The sequence below is a fragment of the Micromys minutus genome (assembly GCF_963924665.1).
Source record: "Micromys minutus genome assembly, chromosome: 4".
NCBI classification, from domain to species: Eukaryota; Metazoa; Chordata; class Mammalia; order Rodentia; family Muridae; genus Micromys; species Micromys minutus.
Window position 1 is genome coordinate 67346518 of NC_137973.1, and position 21714 is coordinate 67368231.

Consider the following 21714-nt stretch of genomic DNA (forward strand, 5'->3'; position numbering starts at 1 on the left):
AACCATCTCTCCAGCTACCATAGCTCGTAACTTATTTTCATTTTCAGTTCATTAACTCTCACGTCCACTTATACATTTCAGTAACATTTATAAAACAATCACCTATTGCATACTCATTGCTAAATATAGTGAATTTCACACTTTTATTGTGAAATACCCTAATACATATATGTTCAGGAATATCAACCTAGGCCCTTGGGAAGAGCAGCCAGTGCTGTTAACCACTGAGCATCTCTCCAGCTTTGTTTATGTTCTAAACCAAAGTCTTTCATCTAGGATATACAATCTGAATTTTCCCTTCTAACACGTGACTTGCCTTTTAATTATTTTCTTAACTAGCTAAATAGTGACTAAAAGAACAGAAATTTATTCTTCAAAGTTCTGAAGATTGGAAGGTCAAGATGAAGATGTTGGCAAGTTTGATTTCTCTTGTGGCCTCTCTACCTGGCTTTCAGATTGCCACCCTTCTTCCTGTGTCTTTTCAAAGCCTGTCCTCTCATTGTAGGCATCTGTGTGGCCTCTTTGACCCAGGTCCGCCCTTACGACTACCTTTAACCATCTCTGGTTCCTCAAAGGCTCTCTCTCTGAATCCAGCCTCATTGCTGCTCATGTAAATTTGTGAGGACAGGGACACAGTTCAGTCAATAAGAGTCTCTACCTTGGTAAACCTTTCTTCCTGTTTAGAGATAACAGTTACCTTTTTCCCTCTTCATACCTTTAAGTACAGGAATAAGGTAGGACCAGTATGAGGTCATCCTCATTCTTCTGTAACTTCTATGATTTCAAGTTCTGTCTCTAAGCTATTAACTTTCAGAGACATCATTCAGGTCTCATTGCCTTGAACACTGGAAGCATCTGGCAGCTTCTCTAAGTGACGGTGTCACATCAGACATCAGAGAGGATTCTGTCTCTCCAGTCAGAGGTCATGCCCATTTCAGACACCGGAAATGCTCATGGGAAATTTTATTTTTTGTTGTTGTTTTATTTCTTGTACTTCCTGCAGCAGTGAATGGACATCTTTGAAGAATTTGCTGATTCTTCTATGAGCTTCTTCCATGTTAGCTTCTCTTTATGTTTGTCTGATGATCTCATCCTTACATTGTCTCAATTTTACAAATGGAAAAACACGGGACAGTCAGATAAATCACTTCAGGTTACACAGCCTGCAGTGAGTACAACTGTAGTGTGAACACAGGGCTTACACACTCAGCCTGTGCATGTGTGTATAACACTGCTAAGATGACATTTCAAGTCAGGATAAGGACGTTTTAGTCAAAAGGTATATTAAGGTAATTAGAATATTATTTGAGGAGAAACTACATTTTGATAATATTTTTCTTCCAGTACATGTCAAATAAAGTAAAGACTTAAAATGTTGAAAGTAGAAATCGTTCCGATTTTTTTTTTGTCTGTTTTGAGACAGTGTTTCTCCGTGTAGCATGGCCATCCTGGAACATAGACCAGACCAGCCTTGAACTCAGAGATCCGCCAGCCTGTCTCCCCAGTGCTGGGATTAAAGGTGTACATCGCCACCACCTGGCTCAGATTTCTTTTTTTAAGGTTCACAAAACAAAGCATTTGTTAGTTTTAAATAGGCAGGTGAAATGAACAGTGGTGGTATAGACCGTGATGCCTAGAGGTAGACATGTGTCATAAAATGGTTAGATGTAATTGTAGTGTTATTACCGCCATTATCTTCGCATTAGCTCCTGCCTCTAGGTTCCAGTCTTGAGTTCGTGCCCTGATGGATTATAAACCAAAAGATTAAATAAAAAAACCCTCTCCTACCACTTGCTTTTGATCATGGTCTTTACCACAACAGTATAAACCAAATTAGGACAGAAATGTGTACCAGTATCATGGAGTATTACTTTGACAAACCGGACCATATTGTTTGGGGAAGATTGTGGATGGGGCTTAGAACATTGGGCTAGAAACGCTGTTGAGTGCTAAGAGCTTGATGAACTGTTGAAGGATCTTGGAAGATGGGGATGCTGAAAGGGGTACAAATGAAGGAGACCTGGCTTGTGGGATTTCAGAGGGAAGCCCATTCATGTCATCCGTTCTGTTGAGACGCTGTGGTTTCTGATCAGCTAGAGCTGAAGAATTAACCCAGTTAACAAGAGACCAGAGCTGCCCAAGTGAAACCTTTGCTTTACACCTTTTACTAGGATATTGGGTGGAAATCAGTGGATACAGAAGAGATCTGCTTCATTGGAGTGAAATCTGAGCATATTTCCTAAGGGTCAGCACACAGAAGCTGTGGTCCTGAGAGGACCAAGACTGCATCTCATGCACAGCTTAACTTGGTAATATGTAAGAGTTTCCCGGGCAATAGTGGTGTTGCATGAAGGAAGTATGGAGAGCAGAGATGCTCGGAACTGTGAAAGGCCAAGAGAAGCCATTGGTGAAGGTCTAACATGCAGTGGAAACACCAGAATTGGAGGGCTTATTGGGAGAGACTGAAGCTTGGGAACATGGTCTGAAAGAAGCCACTGGCAAAGGTGCAGCCTGTGAGATAACCGCATATTGGAAAAGCCAGAACTGTAGGATGGCTGCCAAGAACAGGAGCAGATGTGGCACGAAGCCAGCATGAGCCTATGAGACAAGCTGTGTGTGCTGTAGATGGCAGAGCAAGAGACAAGGGGCTGCTAAGCCTTTTGGGAGTCTAGAGGATCGTGAGTGGATTCCAGATGCCAAGCGCTGGACTTTTTACACTGTTGGACATTAGTTTTGCTTTGGTTTGAGTGTGACTGTACCCTAGTTCTTCTCTTCTAGAGTAAGAATTATTTACTTGGTGGGGTTTTGTGTGTGTGTGTGTGTGTGTGTGTGTGTGTGTGTGTGTGTGTGTGTGTGTGTTTGTTTGTTTTTTATAGGTGATCACAGAGACTTTGGGATTTTAGAGAAATTTTGCATATTTTTGAAAAATAAAACTGTTATTTTCTTTTTTTAGTTTTCTTAAGATAGGGTTTCTTTGTGTAGACCTGTCCTGAAACTCATTTTATAGAGCAGACTTGCCTTGAACTCAGATCTGCCTACCACTACCTCCTGAGTGCTGGGATTAAAGGTGTTCACCACCAGGGCCAGCATAAAAATTGTATTTAAAGTGTTTGAACTTTTCTTTTTAAGACAAGATGTTACTGTGTAGTCATGGCTGGTCTAGAATTTACTGTGCAGACCAAGTAGTCCTTGAACTCAGTTTCATCTGCCTCTAAAGTGTTGGAGAAGTTTTAAAGACAGCAGGACTCTAAAAATTGGAATATTAATTATAGACGTATACATGAATGTGTGTTATATACAAGATTAACCCCTTATCATATTATATTACAAATTCTTCCATTCCATATATTGTGTTTTAATAGATTATTTTTTTATGGTGCAGAGACTTTTCAGTTTAATGTACCTTGTCTACCTTTACTCCAATTGTTTATGATTCTTGTGTCATATTAAAAATTATTGTTCATAACAAAAAAGTTGGAATATAATTTATATTAATATTCATGTTAATATTAATATGAAACTTTGAGGACAAACAAAAAAGGAAAAGTTATGGTTTAATAGTAATATATTTGTGTGTCAAGTTGACAAGGGGTCACTTTTCCTGGAAGATTGTTTTTGTCAGCCTGACATAAGCAGAGGTCATCTAGGAAGGAGGCATCTTCAACTGAAAAAAAATGCCTCCTTCAAATTGTCTGTAGGCAAATATGTGGGACATTTTATTGATTGATGATGAATATAAGAGGGCCTAGGTTACAGGTGGCAGTGCCATTTCTAGGTAGATGGTTCTAACTTATATATGGAAGTAGTCTGAGGAGGCCATGGAAAGCAAGCCAGTAAGCAGCATTCTTCTATAGCCTCTACTTCAGTTCCTGAATGGATTCTTTGCAATCTACTATAAAAAGGAATAAACTCTTTCTTCAAGTTTGATCATGGTAGATCATAGAATAAAATCCAAACTAGGTCACTTTCCAAATTTTTGTATTATTTAATAGTTGCTTATTTAACTTTCCAATAACTGGAGATGGCTGTCTGGGATACTTATGTGTTTAAGAAAAAAGGACACTTTTATTACTGAACCAGATACCCAAAGTTTTCTAGAAGCAAAGTCTTAGATGTGGGTGTTAAGAAATCCCTCAGTACAAAAGGTTATGTAAAGGAAGCTATATAAGATTTGGGGGAAATCCCAAACATTTTTTTTAAAGTTAATTGCTCAATGAGCCTTCAAATTGTCTAGTAGAATAGAAAGCCACAGCCAGGTGTAGTGGTGTATGCGTTTAATTTCAGCTCTCTGGAGGTAGAAACAAAGGGGATCTCTGTGAGTTCAGAGCCAGCAAGGTCTACATAGGAAGTTCCAGGACAGCCAGGGCTATAGAAAGAGACACTGTCTCAAAGCAAACAAAACATAGACAGCTTCAAATTCCCCTTCACTGAAAGAGGCATGGCCCTTCCAACATAATATAGAGCAGACTACCTTTGTGAGAATTGTAGATGTCACAAGCTCAGAAATTATGAATTAGATTAGTAAAATCTAATGCATTTAATAACCATGCTCCATTTGCCTCTCACATGTCTCTGAGTATGGAAGGAAGTTCTCACTTCCTAGGTGAGAATTTGGTAATGATTTCTTGAGTATGAAACTGCAACAAAAGCAAATCTAGACCAGGGTGGCTATGTCAAACTTTAAAGCTTTTGCTCAGATAATCTAACTGTATCCAGAATGAGTTGTACATATGTGAGAAGGATATGCCTGCTAGGAACTTAATATATAAAGAATTTCTATAACTCAACTGTTTCAAAGTTATCTAGCTGCATGGGGCCTTGTGCCTATAATTCCAGTACTTAGAAAGCTGGATCAGAAAGATTGTTTTGAGTTCAAGGCCAGCTTGGGATACAGAGTAAGACACTTAATCACAAGAAGCATGTGTGTGTGTGTGTGTGTGTATGTGTGTGTGCCAAAGACATTTCTCTGAAGAAAATTATACAAATGGCCAACAAACATCTAAAATTCATGTCATCTATAAGTATCTCTGTGCACACATTAGACTGACATAGAGATGTATAATATTGGCAAGGACATAGAGAAACTGGATCTGTTGTGTCCTGCTGGTGGGATTGTGAAATGGTAGAACCACTGCATAAGTAAGTGCTTTAGAGTATCCACTGTGTGCGGTTACGGTGCCTTTAATGTGTTACATATCTTTTGCAGTAACAGTAGACATGTTGGACTTGTGTTTTCCTTCTGAAATCCTCCTCTGCCTCTTACACTTGGAATACACCTGGTTTCTTGTCCCTTGAGGAGTCTCCTGTTGTCTGCTAGTTTCGTTGTGAATTTTCTCATTGTGCTGATATCTTCACTTTAAATGATGTAGGGATAGAGGAAGGCTAGAATGTGTGCCCAGTTCAATTTCTCAAGACATCACTCTGAAGTTTTACCCAGCACTAAATAACATGCACAGTGCCCTGTCACCATGAAGTGGCTTTCACTCAAAAGCATAATGATATCATGTGAAATTGACAAAAACAAAAAACAAACAAACAACAACAAAAACAAACACCTGTTGCCTAGAAGGACAGATGGTTCTCAAAGTGTGCCTTTCAGTTTCGTCCTAGGTGCTGTCTCTCCTGCTGTTGTTGTTCCCAACATGCTGCTGCTGCAGGAGGATGGGTACGGTGTGGAGAAAGGCATTCCAACCTTGCTAGTGGCAGCCAGCAGTATGGATGATATCGTGGCCATCACCGGATTCAACACATTCCTGAGCATAGTCTTCTCCTCGGGTAAATAAGAAAATCACAACCTGTTTCTGTAGTTCTTTAAGCGGGGTTTATGACCTTCCCTTATGTTCATTAACCAAGACTTTAATATCTCTTGATTCTTCATAGAAAACTCATCTTGACTGGGTAAGATGCTTCAATGGTGCATCTTTTTAAAGTTAAAAAATACTATGAATTCTCCAAAAGCCCCCAAAGATTATGTAACAAAATGACCTCATTTTTGTGCTGAACTTTTCTAATTAGTTTATCTTCATCCTTGACATTGATCAGGTTTTGGTGCTTTGGAATCTCGTCAGTTTTCACTAAGTAAATTATAAGCAGTACTATAATAGTATCACCAATACATTGACTAAGTGTTTTTCAGATGTATGTTGTTTATCATCCTAATGACATGCTGCTTGGTATTAAGACAATTCAAACACACGAAGCTGGGGCAACAGTGCACCCTTTGGTAGTGTTAAGACAGAAATGGCGCCAGTTCAGATTCACAGGCTGGTATTTGATCTTGACCCCTTGGCAGATACTGTGAAAGTAGGAACTGAGCTCACAGAGAGCCCAGACCGCAGTAAAGTGGGAAGAGCCACCACAGTGTCTCTAGAGGCCAGGCTGAGACCCAGACACAAACTGTTAGATTCACACAGCCAAGGAGAATGCACTGGAACTCACAGTCGATCAGACGCTCTGGAGAGACAGTATGCTCAGAGCATTCCTGAGGGAAACAGATGGGAAGCCAACTGGCATCTAGAATTCAACTTTGTCCAGTACAGGGAGCTGAAGGGATTCGCAGAGGTAGTTGTATCTTCTCCACTGAGTCTGGATGGCTGAAACAGCAGAAGACTTTCCATATGAACTGAATGCTCTGTTTTCCAGAGTTGGATTGGCAGACACAATATTCTTTTTTGGAAAGAAGTTTATCTCATGATGGTTGCCTCCACATGCAGTTGATGGATACCATGAAACCAGTGTGTCACATCCAGAAGTCCCTCAACCCCAGTTTCTACTCCCAACAGTGTACCATTGCATGAGGTCACTACCTGCTGCTCATTTTGGAAAATGAGAAGCTCCTTCCTGATGTTCCCAGCTGAAACTGTAAGACGCGAAAGGTCATAGCAATATCTGTGGCCATGGTGGCCCTGGCAGTCATGGTCTTGGAACATCACACAATTCTAGACAAGACCTGGAGGAGCAGTGGCCCTCAGCCCTCCTGGAACTTGAGGAACTGGTGGGTCAGGTGCAGAAAGCACTGGGCTCTCCAGTCAAATATCTGCTGTGCTGTGAGTGAGGAGACCTGCAGTGAGAAGCTGACAAAGTCCCTAGAGGCCTAAGTGAGAATCCCAGAGGTACTGGTCTAACACAGGACATGGACCCTGGGAAGACTGGTGAGCCCAGAGGCTGCCCCCCTGAAGACATATTTATGGAGTTGCTGAGAATTTGTTGATGCAGATGACAACCACAGAATTAGATGGAAAACACACAGCAAGAAAATCAGGTCTCAAAAGTATTCTTAGCTTTAAAAATATTTTCAAAAGTGTTTCCCCAGGCATTAATGCTTGGATTATCTACAGGTATTTAAAATTCAGTTGTCTTTATTATGGAAGCATTAAGATAGTTTCAATTTGGAAAGTGCAAAGAACTGGATGTGGTGGCGTGCCTACATCCTCAGCATTTTGGAGACTGGGAGGGGATCATGTGACTCAAGAGTTCAAGGCCAGCTAGACTCTCTCTTTTCTTTAAATCGGAAAATTAAAATAAGAATCAAATCTATAATTGTCATCCCCATAAGGTAAGAATATATTTCTCCTTATTTTATAAACCTTCGCTCTACTTTATAAACTTCTCACTATCACCTCTCTTCTATTTCTGTCTCCCACTGCTCTGTGTGGTTCTGTCTCAGTGTGTACATGTGTGCATGTATGGTGGTATGGGTGTGTGCACACATGTGTGTGTGGAGGCCAGAGGTTGGCATTAGATGTTTTTTTCAACCATTCTCCATTTGCTGAGACGGGATCTTTCCCTGTGCCTGCAACTCAGCAGTTTGCCTAGGCTAACTGGTCAGTGAGTTCCAGAGACCCTTTGTGTTCACCTTCTCAGTCCTGGGACTAGAGATGTCGGGTGTTTACATGCAGAAGAGCCACATCAGTTTCTCAGGCCTGCCAGTTAGTACTTTACTAATAAGGCCATCCCCCTAGCCCTCTCCCATCTCTCCCATTGTTCTTTAAAAAAAAGAAAAAATTGAACATTGACCATACTGTTGGCAGGAAAACCTTGAGGCATATAGATAAAAGTATTTACCAGTGAGAAACCTAGCAAGATAATTTTCAAGACAAAGTATTGTGCTCATGAGGGGGAGTGTGTCCTTTTATGTAGCAGTTAAGAGAAGTTATTTGGCCTTGCCTCCTGGACCACATGTGCGCAATTGCATTTTAATAGATTTTAGGAGGGCAACTCACTATCTTAAAGTCTTAAATTGAAAAAGGCCACTTCTTGTCTTTAAAACTGGCCATTAGGAATGAGGGGCGGTAACAGGCTCTAATTGTTTACGGTATTACAATCCACTGAGCCAGTATCTCAGCAATTAGAGTCCCACCATTAGGGAGTGGAGAGTTTTGCTTTTTATTTTTGGCCCCTTTATTTGTGACTTTACTATTTCATTTATTGTTACTGTTTCAGATGTGGTAGTGGTAGGGGATATGGGATGCATACACAGACCAAGTGTAGAGGTCAGAGGACAACTTTTAGGACTTGGTTCTCTCCTTCTTTATATCAACTTTTATTTATGTGTATGTATGGTACATGAATGTGGGTCTCCTGAGAGACCGAGACATAGCATTAGATGTGGACCTGGAGTCACAGGCAGCCACGCACTGCCCACTGTGAATGCTGAGAACAACTGGGGCCTCCGAATGAGCAGTCCAGTCCGTCCTAGCTGTGGAGCCGTGTCTCCAGCCCCAGTCCTCTCCTTTCAACCCCGAGTCATGGGGACTGGGTCGATGTCAGCACGTGTGGCAGGTGCTTTTATCCCCGCTGAGCCAGCCCAATAGTCCTGATTGTTTCAAGTTTATTTTTACTGATTTTACTTTTTTTTTTTTTTTTTTGGTTATGTGTGTTTTGCCTAAATGTGTGTTTGTGCACCTGATGTTTAGTGCCCACAGAAGCCAGAAGAGGGTGTTGAATCATTTGAACTGGAATTACAGATGGTTATTAACCACCGTGGGGGGCCTTGCACTGAACCCAGATCCTCTGCAGAAGAGGCCAATGCTCTTAACTGCTGAGCCATCTTTCCAGCCCTGTTAACAGCTCCAGTTTTGTCTTTAATTGCTACACATAATCTAAATTATTTTGCTGTTAACTTTATTATCACAAACATACTTTTCATATAAAAAATAATGTCTTGAGACAGGATAACTTATTACAGTGGCTAACATGGAATTCATTGTCTTGTCAAGTCTTCCAAAAACCAGGGCTAGTTACACATAACAATCCAGGGAATATTTTTTTTTTTCATTTTGGATGATTGTATAGTATTGGTGGGCTGCTTCAGAATTACTAACCTGTACAAAATTGTAGTTGTACAAAATTTAATATTTACTATTAAAATAATTCTTGGTTGAAGATCTTATGTAGGAACATCTGTACTTGGGCTAAGTGTTTCCTCTTTGTTTTGTTTTGAGACTTACTCCCTAACCCACTGTGTAGCCCAAGCTAGCTTTCCACTTGCTGCATTTCTCTTGTCTCAGGCTCCTCAGCACGAGGTTAAAGGTGTGAGCAACCACTCCTGGCTTGTTAATGGAGAAAGGAAAGTATCTTCTACAAATTGTGATGGGGGAACATCATGCCCTTCCACAAAAGAGTAAGATCAAGAGAAGTTTTTTGACATTGAACTCCGCAATTACTTCTTGGATGTAACAGGAACAATCACTGGCTACAAAAGCAAATATTGGTATAATATGAACATCAAAGTTAAAAACGTACATACCACACAACCAGAGTGGAAATAGGGCGCTTGAAGAATGGCATCACATGAGGGCTTGATAATGTGAAGATTACATGGAGAACTGTAACTCAAGAACAAGAAAATGTCTCAGAGTAAAATGAAAGAGGAAGCCCTTGCTGTAGTGTGAAAGTTCACGTCTCCAGAATTCACATTCAGGAGCCTAACACACCACGTGCGTCTGAGCTCTGGCCTGTAGGGGCAGTGAGGATGGGGCAGTTCTTATGTATGTTGCTATGGTTCTCAGGAAAGGTATGGCCGGAGCTTTCCTCCAGGAGACCTCAGAGAAGATGCCCGTGGGGGACACTTACCTGATACCAAGCCATTGATATTTGCCTTCTTGCTCTCCAGAACTGAGAGAGTAAATCTAGATTGTTTACAGATGCCTGATGCCCAAAGACTAGGAATTGGATGTGAAAGAAGATACACAAATCAGTAACAGGCATCTGAAAAGTGTTCCACGGATGTAATAGTGAGGAAAGTACAAATCAGGAGCAGCGTGTGGGCCGCTCCCCTTTGAGCAGCCTGCACACATCTGCACTTGAGTTTTACCTTCTGCAAGTCTTTAAGAAGACCACCCCCAAGTTCATGGGTCGCTTACCCCTCTTTCTCTTAAGTTTGTGTTGGAATACCTTTCTGAAACTCCAGCTGTCACGTGCACGTGCACGAGAGCACTGAGACGTTGCTCTTCGCCATTCTTCAACATTCAGTGTAAATTTTAGGGTTTTCTTTTCCATCTCTAATAAAGCGTCCATGATTTTTATAGGAATGACATAGTCCCAAGAGGTTTCTTCAGCTAGCATGGACATCATGACTATATTGAATCTTCTAATTATGCACAGATGTATTTCCTACTTATGTGTATCCTTATCTTCTCTGAGCCATGTTTGTAATTATCAGCACAAGCCTTTCACCACCTTAGTTATATTTATTCTTTATTCTTTTTTATATTATTCCAAGTTCCTTCCGTTTCTTTTCACTGTTGGTGTATGAAAAAACTGACATGTCACCGTTGACTTGGGAGCGTACGACTTTGCAGGTTTCGCTTCTTAGTTCTGGCAGGTGTGTGTTTGAAGGATGAATGTTAGGGCTCTCTGTGTCTCTTTGTGCATGTGTGTGCAGAGGTGTGGGTGAAAGGCACACCAAGTTGTGCGTGTGGAATCAGAGAACTACTTCAGGTGTCAGCCCTGGCCTTCGACCTTGTTCTGAGATGGAGTCTCCTGGTTCCCTTCTGTGCACCAAGCTGTGGGCCTGGAGCTTTTGAGACTGCCCTTTGTACCCTCTGTCTCCCTCTGTTGGTCACTGGGCTACAGTGCTGGTGTTAATGCTGCATCTGGCCTTCTGATGTGGACTCTGGGGACCCACGGAGCCATCACTTCAGTCCCAGATTCCCAGGCTGTCTGTATATAAGGTCAATCCACTTAAGAGATATTTTTCCCCTTTCCAATTTGGATGTCTTTTATTTCTCTCTTGTCTATTTTCTCTGGCTAGAACTCCCAGTACCTTGAGAACAGAATTGGGGGAAATGGCATCATCACCCTATTTCTGATCCTTAAAAGAAAACATTTCATTTCGCCAGTCTATATGAAGTTAGCTGTGGGCTGTTCTTCTAGGACTTTATCAGGAGATAAATTGCTTCCATTCTGAATTGAGTTACGTCATCAAAAAAGATTGTTGGATGCTGCATCAAACACGGTGGTCTTGTGATTTCTGTCCCTTCTTTTAATGTACTGTATCACAGGAAAGAGTTTTTTGGATCTTGAATCCAGATGAGAAACATTTTGAGAGGCTAAAGAGCACTCGATGCCTCCCAGAGTACCTGGTGTGGTTCCCAGCATCTCCATGGTGGTTTAAAGCCATCTCTCCTTCCAGTCCAGCCAATATGTCTACAAGCACGTGGTGCATATACTTAAATGCAGATGAGGTGCAAATAAAATAAATGAAGTCTCTTAAAAATCCATATGCATCCCTTTTGCATTCCAAGATTAAATTCAACTTGACCATGTTGTATAATCCAGTCAATGTGCCGTTGAACCAGTGAATCACTGTACTGGAGAGTCCTGCATATTAGGAGCATTTGCTTGTACTTTTCTTACAGTTAGGTTTGACTTTGGCATCAAAATAGTGCTGGCCTTATAAGCCATTTGGGTTTGAGGCTCTTGCTCCTTTTTCTAAGAATTTGCAAACTTCAGAAGCTTTTTCTTTGCATGCTTGGCACAATTTCCAAAAAAAAAAAAAAAAAAAGTTCCAGTTCGGGAGCTTACCTTCCGCCTCTCCTTTGTTCTTGGCAGCACGTGATTACCCAGAGTCAGCAGCAATGGGGAGACAAAGGCCAGTGCTTCCAGCAATCTCCAAAACCGTCCCTTTCTTTTCCCCTCGGTGGAGAAGTGGCCGGCGGGATACCTACCGTAGAGGGGGTGGGCTGCCCGGCACATCACAGCAGCTGTTCCCGCTTGTTTCCGCTGCCCTTGACTTTCCGCCCGTGGGCTGCCTCGCCTTCTTAGTTGGCTCCTGGAGTCCCGTGCAGGCGTTTAGGCTGCTCTCTATTGTCTGTGGAGGTCGAGGCTCAGTATTCCCGTGGCGGCCTCTCACCAGCATCAGTCTGTCCCTCTTGAGTGGGAAGGATTACTAACACGTACATATGCTTAGCTAGTTCGGTGCTCAGAGTAAAGCCAAGCCATTCTTTTAAATTGAGGATCAAGGTTTGTTTTGTTGGTTGGTTGTTTACTTTTTATTCACAGTAATTCTGGTATACATTATTTATTCACATTAAAACACTGAAAACCTAATTGACTTGTCTATGTCTAGGATTAACCGTGGGATACAATGTTCTATGTGTTTGTGCTGGTAAGGTACGTGGTTTGTTATTTTGCAGGCCAGAATCGCTGTCACTGTTCCACGCTTGTCTCCTTTGCATGCTCTGATAGGTCACGTGTAAGAAGAGCACATGATTTCTTTGTTTTCTGACCCATTTGTACAATGGACATTTTTAGTTTGTGTTTATATTAAATTATTAAGAGTGCATATTTCAGATCTGAAGACATTTTACACATGCCACTATAAAGGTCCAGTTTTGTACTTTGTGCTATGAAATGTCATTCTTCCCCATGAACCACATAGGTCTTATTCTCTACAGTGTGCATGAAAATACTTCTCAGTAAAAAGTTTCTCTTATTTTGTGCCTTTACAGGTAGTGTAATTAGCAATATCCTCTCATCCTTGCGGGATGTTCTTATTGGTGTGCTGGTAGGAATTGTTATGGGAGTTTTTGTTCAGTATTTTCCAAGTGGAGATCAGGTAAATAGTAATAAATATAGATTCATATGGTTTATAGACTGTGAGTTGTTGATCGGCCTCCCGTTAGTATAATGAACACAGATTTGGGAAGGTGCTGTCTGCTATGGGCCTGCTCATCGCCCTGGCAACTCCTTTTACAGCAGCCCTGGAGCACAACAAAGAAGGGAGGGACTGGAACCTAACAACTTGCTTAGGAGTATGCTTCCCTAGCTTCCAGAGGTCCCATCATGCCCCTTACCACCACCCCAATCAACCTGTAACACTAGGGCTTTTGAGGGGACAGAGCACATCCAAGCTACAGCATGGGTGTAGTATAGAATTTCCTGAGATGACTTTAGAAAGGACTGTGAAACGTTAAATTCTGTACTTAAGACTCCTCTAAAGTTGCCCTGGTGCCTACTGTCTAAAACGGAGCCTAATAGTTGTTGATTCCAAGCATTCTCCGTTAATGTCATTGTGTCCTGATATGGCAAATTAAAATACTGAAAACAGTGACTGTGGTTGCCATTTTCCTTCTGCCCACCTGAATTTCTACTAAGGCAGTTTTCTGAGTCTTTTCCCCAATTTTCTCTGGAACATCTTTGAAACAGAGCTAAGTTCCCATTCCTCCTTTCATACTTTGTGATTTAAATTTGCCTCCATTCCCATTGGCAGAGGTTTTAGACCAGGTTGTGGGTGGCATTGGTGGCAGTTTTGAGACAAAGTCTTACTGTATAGCTGACGTTGATTTTGAACTCAACAGTTTACATTCTCCTGCCTCAGCTTGTAAATTGGTAATTTGCATCAAAGCTACCAAATCTTTTAAATAAAGAAATCTTGTAATACTTATTTTTAACAAGTCATTGTTGGAGGAACTGTTTTCCTCACTTCTCAGGTAGAATCTGGTAAGCATTTTTCTGTTGGAGTCAGAACCGTGTAAAGGGGAAAGTCTCATACTTGATAAATTATTACTTGGTTCTGCATTTGACAAAAGTTTTGATGCAAAATCTTACCAACATTTTGGAGACTACTTGGTAAAACTTTTACAAATGTTGTAGCAAAGGGTAAAAAAGATAGATAATGCCACATTTGTATGTTTGACGTAAAACAACTTCTAAATGTGTATTTCTAGGAGAGACTCACACAGAGGCGAGCCTTCCTGGTTCTGAGTCTGTGTATCTCTGCTGTCTTAGGCGGTCAGCACATGGGCTTACATGGATCTGGGGGACTGGTCACACTGGTGTTGTCGTTCATGGCGGCAAAAAGATGGGCTGAGGAGAAGGTGAGTTGTTTTTTTAAAATAAAATAGCTGAATTTTGAAATATATAATGGACATCTGGGAAATTGGCTCTATCTAGTTGGAAGATGTCCCATGTCCTCCAGGAAGTAAAGTACATGGTGGAGGAGTTAGGATCACAGAAAGCCACTATGAGTGACATTAAATACAGTTTGGAAGCTGTGTTCTCATACCAGGGTTTTCCCCTTTGTGTGATTTAATTATGTGGCTCTTATGAAGTATCTTAGTCTTTGAATTTTTAGTTCTACAATTCATCCATGAAAACATGTTCCTAAACTTTAGCATGTCTGTGCCCCAAACTACAGTGTTTTGATTTGTTTTGTTTTGTTTATTCTATTACATCAGTTAGCATTTGAGTTCAGTCAGCTAAAAGGAGATCTTTACTCTGCTCACTGTTTATGTTTGGCTTTCCTTTCACTGAATAAACTTGTTTGCTTCATCATTATTATCACCACCACCACCACCATTATCACCATCACCACCACCACCATCACCACCACCATCACCACCATCATCACCACCATCACCATCTCCACCACCACCACCATCACCACCACCACCACCACCACCACCATCATCATCCCCACCACCACCACCACCACCACCATCACCACCACCACCATCATCACCATCACCACCACCACCATCACCACCATCACCACCACCATCATTACCACCACCATCACCACCACCACCATCATCACCATCACCACCACCACCACCACCACCATCACCACCACCACCACCACCACCATCACCACCACCATCATTACCACCACCATCACCACCACCACCATCATCACCACCACCACCACCATCACCACCACCATCACCATCTCCATCACCACCACCACCACCACCACCACCATCACCATCACCACCACCACCACCACCACCATCACCATCACCACCATCACCACCACCACCATCATCACCACCACCACCATCATCACCACCATCATTACCACCACCATCACCACCACCACCACCATCATCACACTTAGTTATGGAAAGGGGCATAGAAGTCATAGAACAACTTACAGAAGTAACTTGTTTGTTTCCAGTGGGTGGGTCTTGGGACTCAAATTCAGGTGCCAAGATTTGTGGCAGGCAGCTTTACCCACTGAAACAGTTTATCCACCTAACTTATACTTATTTTTAAACTGATGGCATAAAAAAAAAATGGTATGAGAGAGAAACATGTTCATTAAGGTCAAATGCAGAATGAATGCAAAAGTCCCTCTCCCCTAAATATTCAGCTTATTCCTGTAAATTAATCATTTTAACCAATATTATATTTGTAGATATGTATGTGTATATATATGTGTATATATATTATATTTAAAAAATAAAAAGTATTACTGCCATGAACAGATTTCTTTATGTAGTCTTTTAATATATACAAGTATTCTGTAGGAATGGACTCCTAAAAATGGAATGTCTGGGTTAAACATAGTCTTTATTTTGACAGATACTGCTAACTTATCATTTGGTAAGATTATAGGTATATGACAGTATACCCCAGTCAACAGAATAGGAGTTACTATAAACAACAAAAATTCAATAGGAGTCTTAGGAAGCAGGCCTACGAAAGAGCCCGAGTGTTTTCTCCAGCCTACTCATGACCTGTGCAAATCCGATGTCATGGGCTGGGCTCCAGACGTTATTAGACGGGTTCGTGCTCTTGGAAGCCCAGGTGGTTGCATGAGCGTCTCTGCCCGCAGGACTTGCTCTATCACTGCAGCACAGCGATGAGAGGACGCTGCACGCTGCGTAGCTGTGGGTGCATCCCTAACCAAATAAAAGACAGCACTCTGTTCAGAAGCCAAGTTTAACCTTTTCCTAAAAAATGAAGTAGCATCAGTTTATTATTTTTTTAAAAGATTTGTTTATTTAATATATGTGACTGCACTGTCACTATCTTCAGACACACCAGAAGAAGGCAACTGATCCCATTACAGATGGTTGCTGGGAATTGAACTCAGGATCTCTGGAGGAGCAATCTTCCTTTAACCACTGAGCCATCTCACCAGACCCAGTTTATTAAGTTTAAAAAATGGCTTTAAGTTTCTGAAATGCAGCTAAATTTATGTGCACAATAATCAAAAATGTAAAAATCTGAAGTACAGTTATCTTTACATGCTCTAATAACTAAAACTCCTTCCCATAGGTTGGAATCCAAAAAATTGTTGCAAACACATGGAATGTTTTTCAGCCACTTCTTTTTGGCTTAGTTGGAACAGAAGTATCTGTTGAATCTCTTGAATCGAAAACTATTGGTAAGACTGCATAAAGCACAAAAGGTTTAAAATACTAGACTTTAAAATGATGGATACTTTGTTTTAAAGACCTTCAAGGATGACCCTTGATCATATCTACTCTCTTTTCTTACAGCTTGTACATTTCTTTGTTTTCAGTCAAAGGCAACCCCATCTATTTCCCAAGTGATCCCAAGATAGATGACAGGAAACACTAGACACTGTTAGATGCTTCTGATTGCATTCCTTTAAACATGTCCCCTTGTCTCAAACCTTCTTACCATGTTCCCCACCATGACCTCATCTAGTACGTTAGATAGAAGCCTCTGCAGAGACTGCGGAAATGGCTTGGCCAGTAAATTGCTAGCCATGCAATCCTTGGGACTATGCTCCATCCATCCCTAGCACCATGTCAAAAGCAATCTCAGCCACACTGGGAGGAGAGACAGGGTCCCTGAGGCTTGCCAGTTTAGTCAAGTAGTAAGTCTCACAGCGAAGCCAATAGAGGAAGATACCAACACAAATCTCAGACTGAGTAAGTGCACATGCACACCCTGACACGCCCTACACACATACACAACAACCACCCCGTTTTTACTTTAGACTTTTTATAATTACCATTTTAATTAAAAATAGATATAATGAAGCAGCAGCCTCAAAATATTTTCAGAAATTTTAGGATTCATCTCTCTGGTAAAAGTAGCTTTGTTTTTTACATTTGTTTCTATGTGTTATAGGTATGTGCATTGTTTTTACATTTGTTTATGTGTGTAATAGGCATGTGCATAGTTTTTTTGTTTATGTGTGTTACAGGCATGTGCATAGTTTTTTGTTTATGTGTGTTATAGGCATGTGCATAGTTTTTTGTTTATGTGTGTTACAGGCATGTGCATTGTTGTTTACATTTGTTTTTATGTGTTACAGGCATGTGCATTGCTACCCTGGGTTTGGCACTAGCTGTTCGAATTTTAGCCACTTTCACACTGATGTCTTTTGCTAACTTTAGTTTTAAGGAGAAAGTATTTATTGCTTTATCATGGATCCCTAAAGCTACAGTCCAGGTAGGAACATACTAAGTCATTAGAATAATTTTAGCTTTGACAACTTTTAAAAGTTCTAAATGAAAAATATTTCTGGAGTCACACATTATCATCTAATTACCTAAACTTTGTCATGTTTGATTCATTACATTTAAAACCCAGAGCTGGGAGAATGCCCAAGGGAAAGGGTGTGACTGCAAGTACAGAACCTGAGTTTGGGTCCTTAGCACCTACACAAAAAGGGGAGTGGCTTCAGAGCCGTCTTCCCAACACTGGGTGGAGAAGGAAGGGCAGGGACAGAGGTGACAGGACAGTTACTGTGGCTTGCCAGCTTCTAGCACATCCATGTTTCCCAGGAATCAGGCAGAGAGTGACAGGGAACGAACGGTTGACATCATCTGGCCTCCCCAAGTGTACAAGCATACATACACATGTACACACACACACACACACATGCTCACACACATGTGTACACACACACTTAATGAAATAGTTAAAAGGGTTTATTTTTAAAGCAATCAAAAATTTAGAATAAAATGCCAAATAACCTCTAAATTTTATGAAATGTTTTCTTTTTGTACTTCATTAAAGTGTAAAGTAAATGAAGGTGTGTTGGCATATATTTTTATTCCAGCCCCTGGGAGGCAGAGGCAGGAAGTCCACTGTACGCTCCAGGACAGCCTGGTCTATGTAGCGAGTTCTAGGACTGACAGGGTTATATACAGACCCTATCTCAGAACAAACAAAATAAGTATATATCTTAATATGTGATTTTTTTTGTCTGACTGCTCCAGAGGTAAGTGCTGTGACTTTGGAGACACACTCGTTTGTGTGTGTGTCTTCCCTCACCAACACTCCCTCCCACACAAGCACACACAGAGTTGTACAGAAGGGACAGAGCATCCTTCCTTTTCATTTCCATACTGCTCGCTATCATACCTGATAGAAAGAAGGTTGTGGTAATTAATTATAGTTATTTTATCTTACCTTCAAGTGATATAAACAGTAATAACCTGTTTTTATTCTAGGAAAGCAACATATCTATAAAAAGAACGTGTGTGTGTCAGTTGCACCTCCTCCCAGTGCTGCCCCGAGTCTCGTGTGTTAGTCACCATTCCCGAGGCAGGGGTGCAGCAGTTGTGCAGAGGAACCCCTCAGCTTGTTCACTTTGCCTCTCCTTGTCCCCTTCTCCAGGCTGAGTTGTATTCTGTGCAAATGTTAAGAACTGGAAAAACTAATATATCTTTTTTTTTTTAAAACTCAAGCTCTTGCACATGGTAGGCAAGTGCTCTGCCACTAAATTATACCAGGAGCCAACATTTTTACAGAAGTAGAGGCATGTATCCCACATATGAGTGAGAAAAATGTTTTAAATTTAACATCTCTCCCCTCTTCTCTCCTATTTGTCCCTATTCTGATTTGTCCAGGTTGCTTTCTTCCAGATATATTTGCTAGGAAGAATATACAATTAATGATTAAATGATACACATTACTCTTGTTTTTTTTTTTTTTTTTCTTTCCAGTACTTTATCACTCGGTTTCATTGTGTGTGTTTTGAACAGCCATTTACTTTTATTAAATGTTAACTCTGAGTAACGTTTCCTCCTGTGTCCTCCCTAACTGCAGGCTGTCTTAGGCCCTCTGGCTCTAGAAACAGCGAGGGTCATGGCACCGCACTTGGAAGGGTATTCGAAGAATGTGATGACAGTAGCCTTTCTAGCCATCCTGATCACAGCTCCAAATGGAGCCCTCATCATTGGCATACTGGGACCCAAAGTACTCGAGCAGAGTGAGGTGACATTCCCTTTAAAATTGGAGCTTTCAAGCTTTCATCATTAAAAAGTTTGCCATCACCACCTGCTTTGTCTAATGAATTATCTCATGTGACAGGGGAAAAAAACCATTACAGTACAGAAGTTTAAAGACTGTTCATCAAACCTAGGATTCACTAAACACAATTTCTCTACAGGGCTTTCCTCTGGTTTTTGGTTCAAAGTAAATGTAATAAAAAGAGTCAACTGCAGGGCTTCTTCAGTTTAGTATCTGCAGAGTCCAAGAAGAAAGTTAGTCAGCAAATACCCTAGGAAAATGCAAGGTGATCCTTAAGGTTGAATTCTACGTTGTAATACAAAGTAAGCACAATAAAACTAAATGAACCTAAAGAGAAAGAAGAAAAAGAATCCTTGAATTCTAAGCTTCACAAGATGAGAGGCTGAATTTCAAATAGGAGCAGAACTCTGTCACTTCAGTTAAAAAAATGAGTCAGAGGCTGGGCATGGTGGCTCATGCCTTTATTCCCATCACTATGGAGACAGAGGCCCGTGATATTTGTGAGTTCAAGACCAACTTGGTCTCCATAGGCCAGTCAGGGCTGCATAGAAAGATAAACAGATTAGGGAAAAAAAAGAAAACTTGCCAGGAACATAACATTGTACTTCATATGAGTTGGCTGAATATATTTAAGTTTCAGTTTTAAATAAAACACTGTAGTCTTTACTTGCAGAATAAAATGAAATCACAAATGGAAATGAACAATATTCTCAACTTTATGTGTAAATGTAGGTATTAAAAGCAGTCTGCAGAAGTGAAGGGCAGTTAGTACTGCTCATTAGCAGCAGTCTTTTCTGTATTGGAAATCAAGTCTGCTGCCAGTATTGTGCAACTCCAGCTGATTCCAGGATTAGTCACGAACCAGCTTCTGAGAAGAGACTGTCAGGATGTTTGGATTCAAGCGGAGGGTCTGAGTTCAGGTCCCAAGTAAAAGTGGATGTCGATGGCTGACATGAAGTCGCTTTCTGACCTGTGTATGTGTGCTGTGGCACATGTAGTCTCACTGACTCACACATGACTTTAAAAACAAAAGCTTAGGTTGCTTTATTGAATGGCCTCTTAAAGACTACACAGACTTACTTAGCGTAGTCCCAGTGGGGAGAGTGACTTTACCGACGTTCTCCTTTGACTCAAGTAGCAACACACTGAAGTGGCAGAGACTGTAGATAGAATTACATAATGCTAGGGATGCCGGTCCAGTTTCAGGCGATCAGCTGTGCTGTTTCTGTTAAGACCATGGCATTGTGAGAAATATAACCAGCCCAGCAAAAATTCAAACAAATTCAGAGCGCTCTGGGCAAGATAGTAGCTACAGTTGTCTCAGCTCTTTTTTTTTTTTTTTTTTTTTTTGAACACATTTATGATACAGCAGAGGCTTGATGACTTTCAGCACTCACCAAGTTCCAGACCAGCTAGGGTCCTGTCTAGGTCAGTAAGATCTCGTCCCACAAACCTAAATCCCATTTTCACAAAGCTGAGGCAGAAGAAGCCGAAACCAACCTGATCCACACAGCAAGTTCCAGGAAAATTCAGAACTAAACAGTAAGATTCCCCACCCCACCAAAAAACAAATCAGCTTCTAATTTTAATAATAACAATTACTAAAATTATTCTATGTTGTATTATTATTTAGTCAAGGTCTTACTGTGTAGCCTTGGGTGGTCTATGGTTTATTCTATAGACGAGGCTGGCCTCACACTAAGACAAAACATCTATACTGTTGGGTGTAAGATTTTAAAATACTACACTTCCTCCTTCCAGGGAGCTGGGCTTGCACTCTGACCCCTCTTGGCTTGGCTCTGAGATTGAGCTTCTGCTATCCTGCACTCATGACTTACCTCCCCCAGTTACCAGCTGGTGCCTTTCCTGAGGGTGGCAATTGTTCCCTAGCCCTTCCCTGCTAGCTTCACCAAACCTCGGTCAACCGCCTCGTCTGCTCTCTTTCTCCTCTTGGTCACCCTAGCTTTGTGCACAGAAAACACTAGACAGTTTTACAGTTTCTGGGCATAGAATCTGTTGCCCTAAACTCATCAGGTATCCTTTATCAACAATCTGCCAGTCTGGTTGTCCTAAAACCTTACAGGGTTGTCGAATCCTATTCCAAAACCTGGTCCAAAGCCCCCTCCTTCCCTGCATCCCTTCTCCTCCTCTTGGGGCCCAGAAATCCCACCTTTTTCCATTCACTCAGCATTTGGCTTCCACCTTCTTTATTGACACAATCAAGAACCAATTAGGAAATTAACACCCTCC

General features: G+C 41.2%; 1 protein-coding gene across 1 annotated transcript in view; it reads left to right on the forward strand.

Annotated features, from left to right (window-relative positions):
- Positions 1–19473, forward strand: part of SLC9B1 (solute carrier family 9 member B1) — a gene marked incomplete at both ends in the record, with an annotated part of 42526 nt that extends 23053 nt beyond the window's left edge. Inside the window, 6 exons of the mRNA XM_080916040.1 lie at positions 5600–5775; positions 12954–13060; positions 14172–14321; positions 16507–16615; positions 17519–17655; positions 19261–19473. Of these exons, the coding sequence (XP_080772166.1) occupies positions 5600–5775; positions 12954–13060; positions 14172–14321; positions 16507–16615; positions 17519–17655; positions 19261–19473 (892 nt within the window). The remainder of the gene's footprint in view (positions 1–5599; positions 5776–12953; positions 13061–14171; positions 14322–16506; positions 16616–17518; positions 17656–19260) is intronic.
- Positions 19474–21714: the final 2241 nt, after the last annotated feature.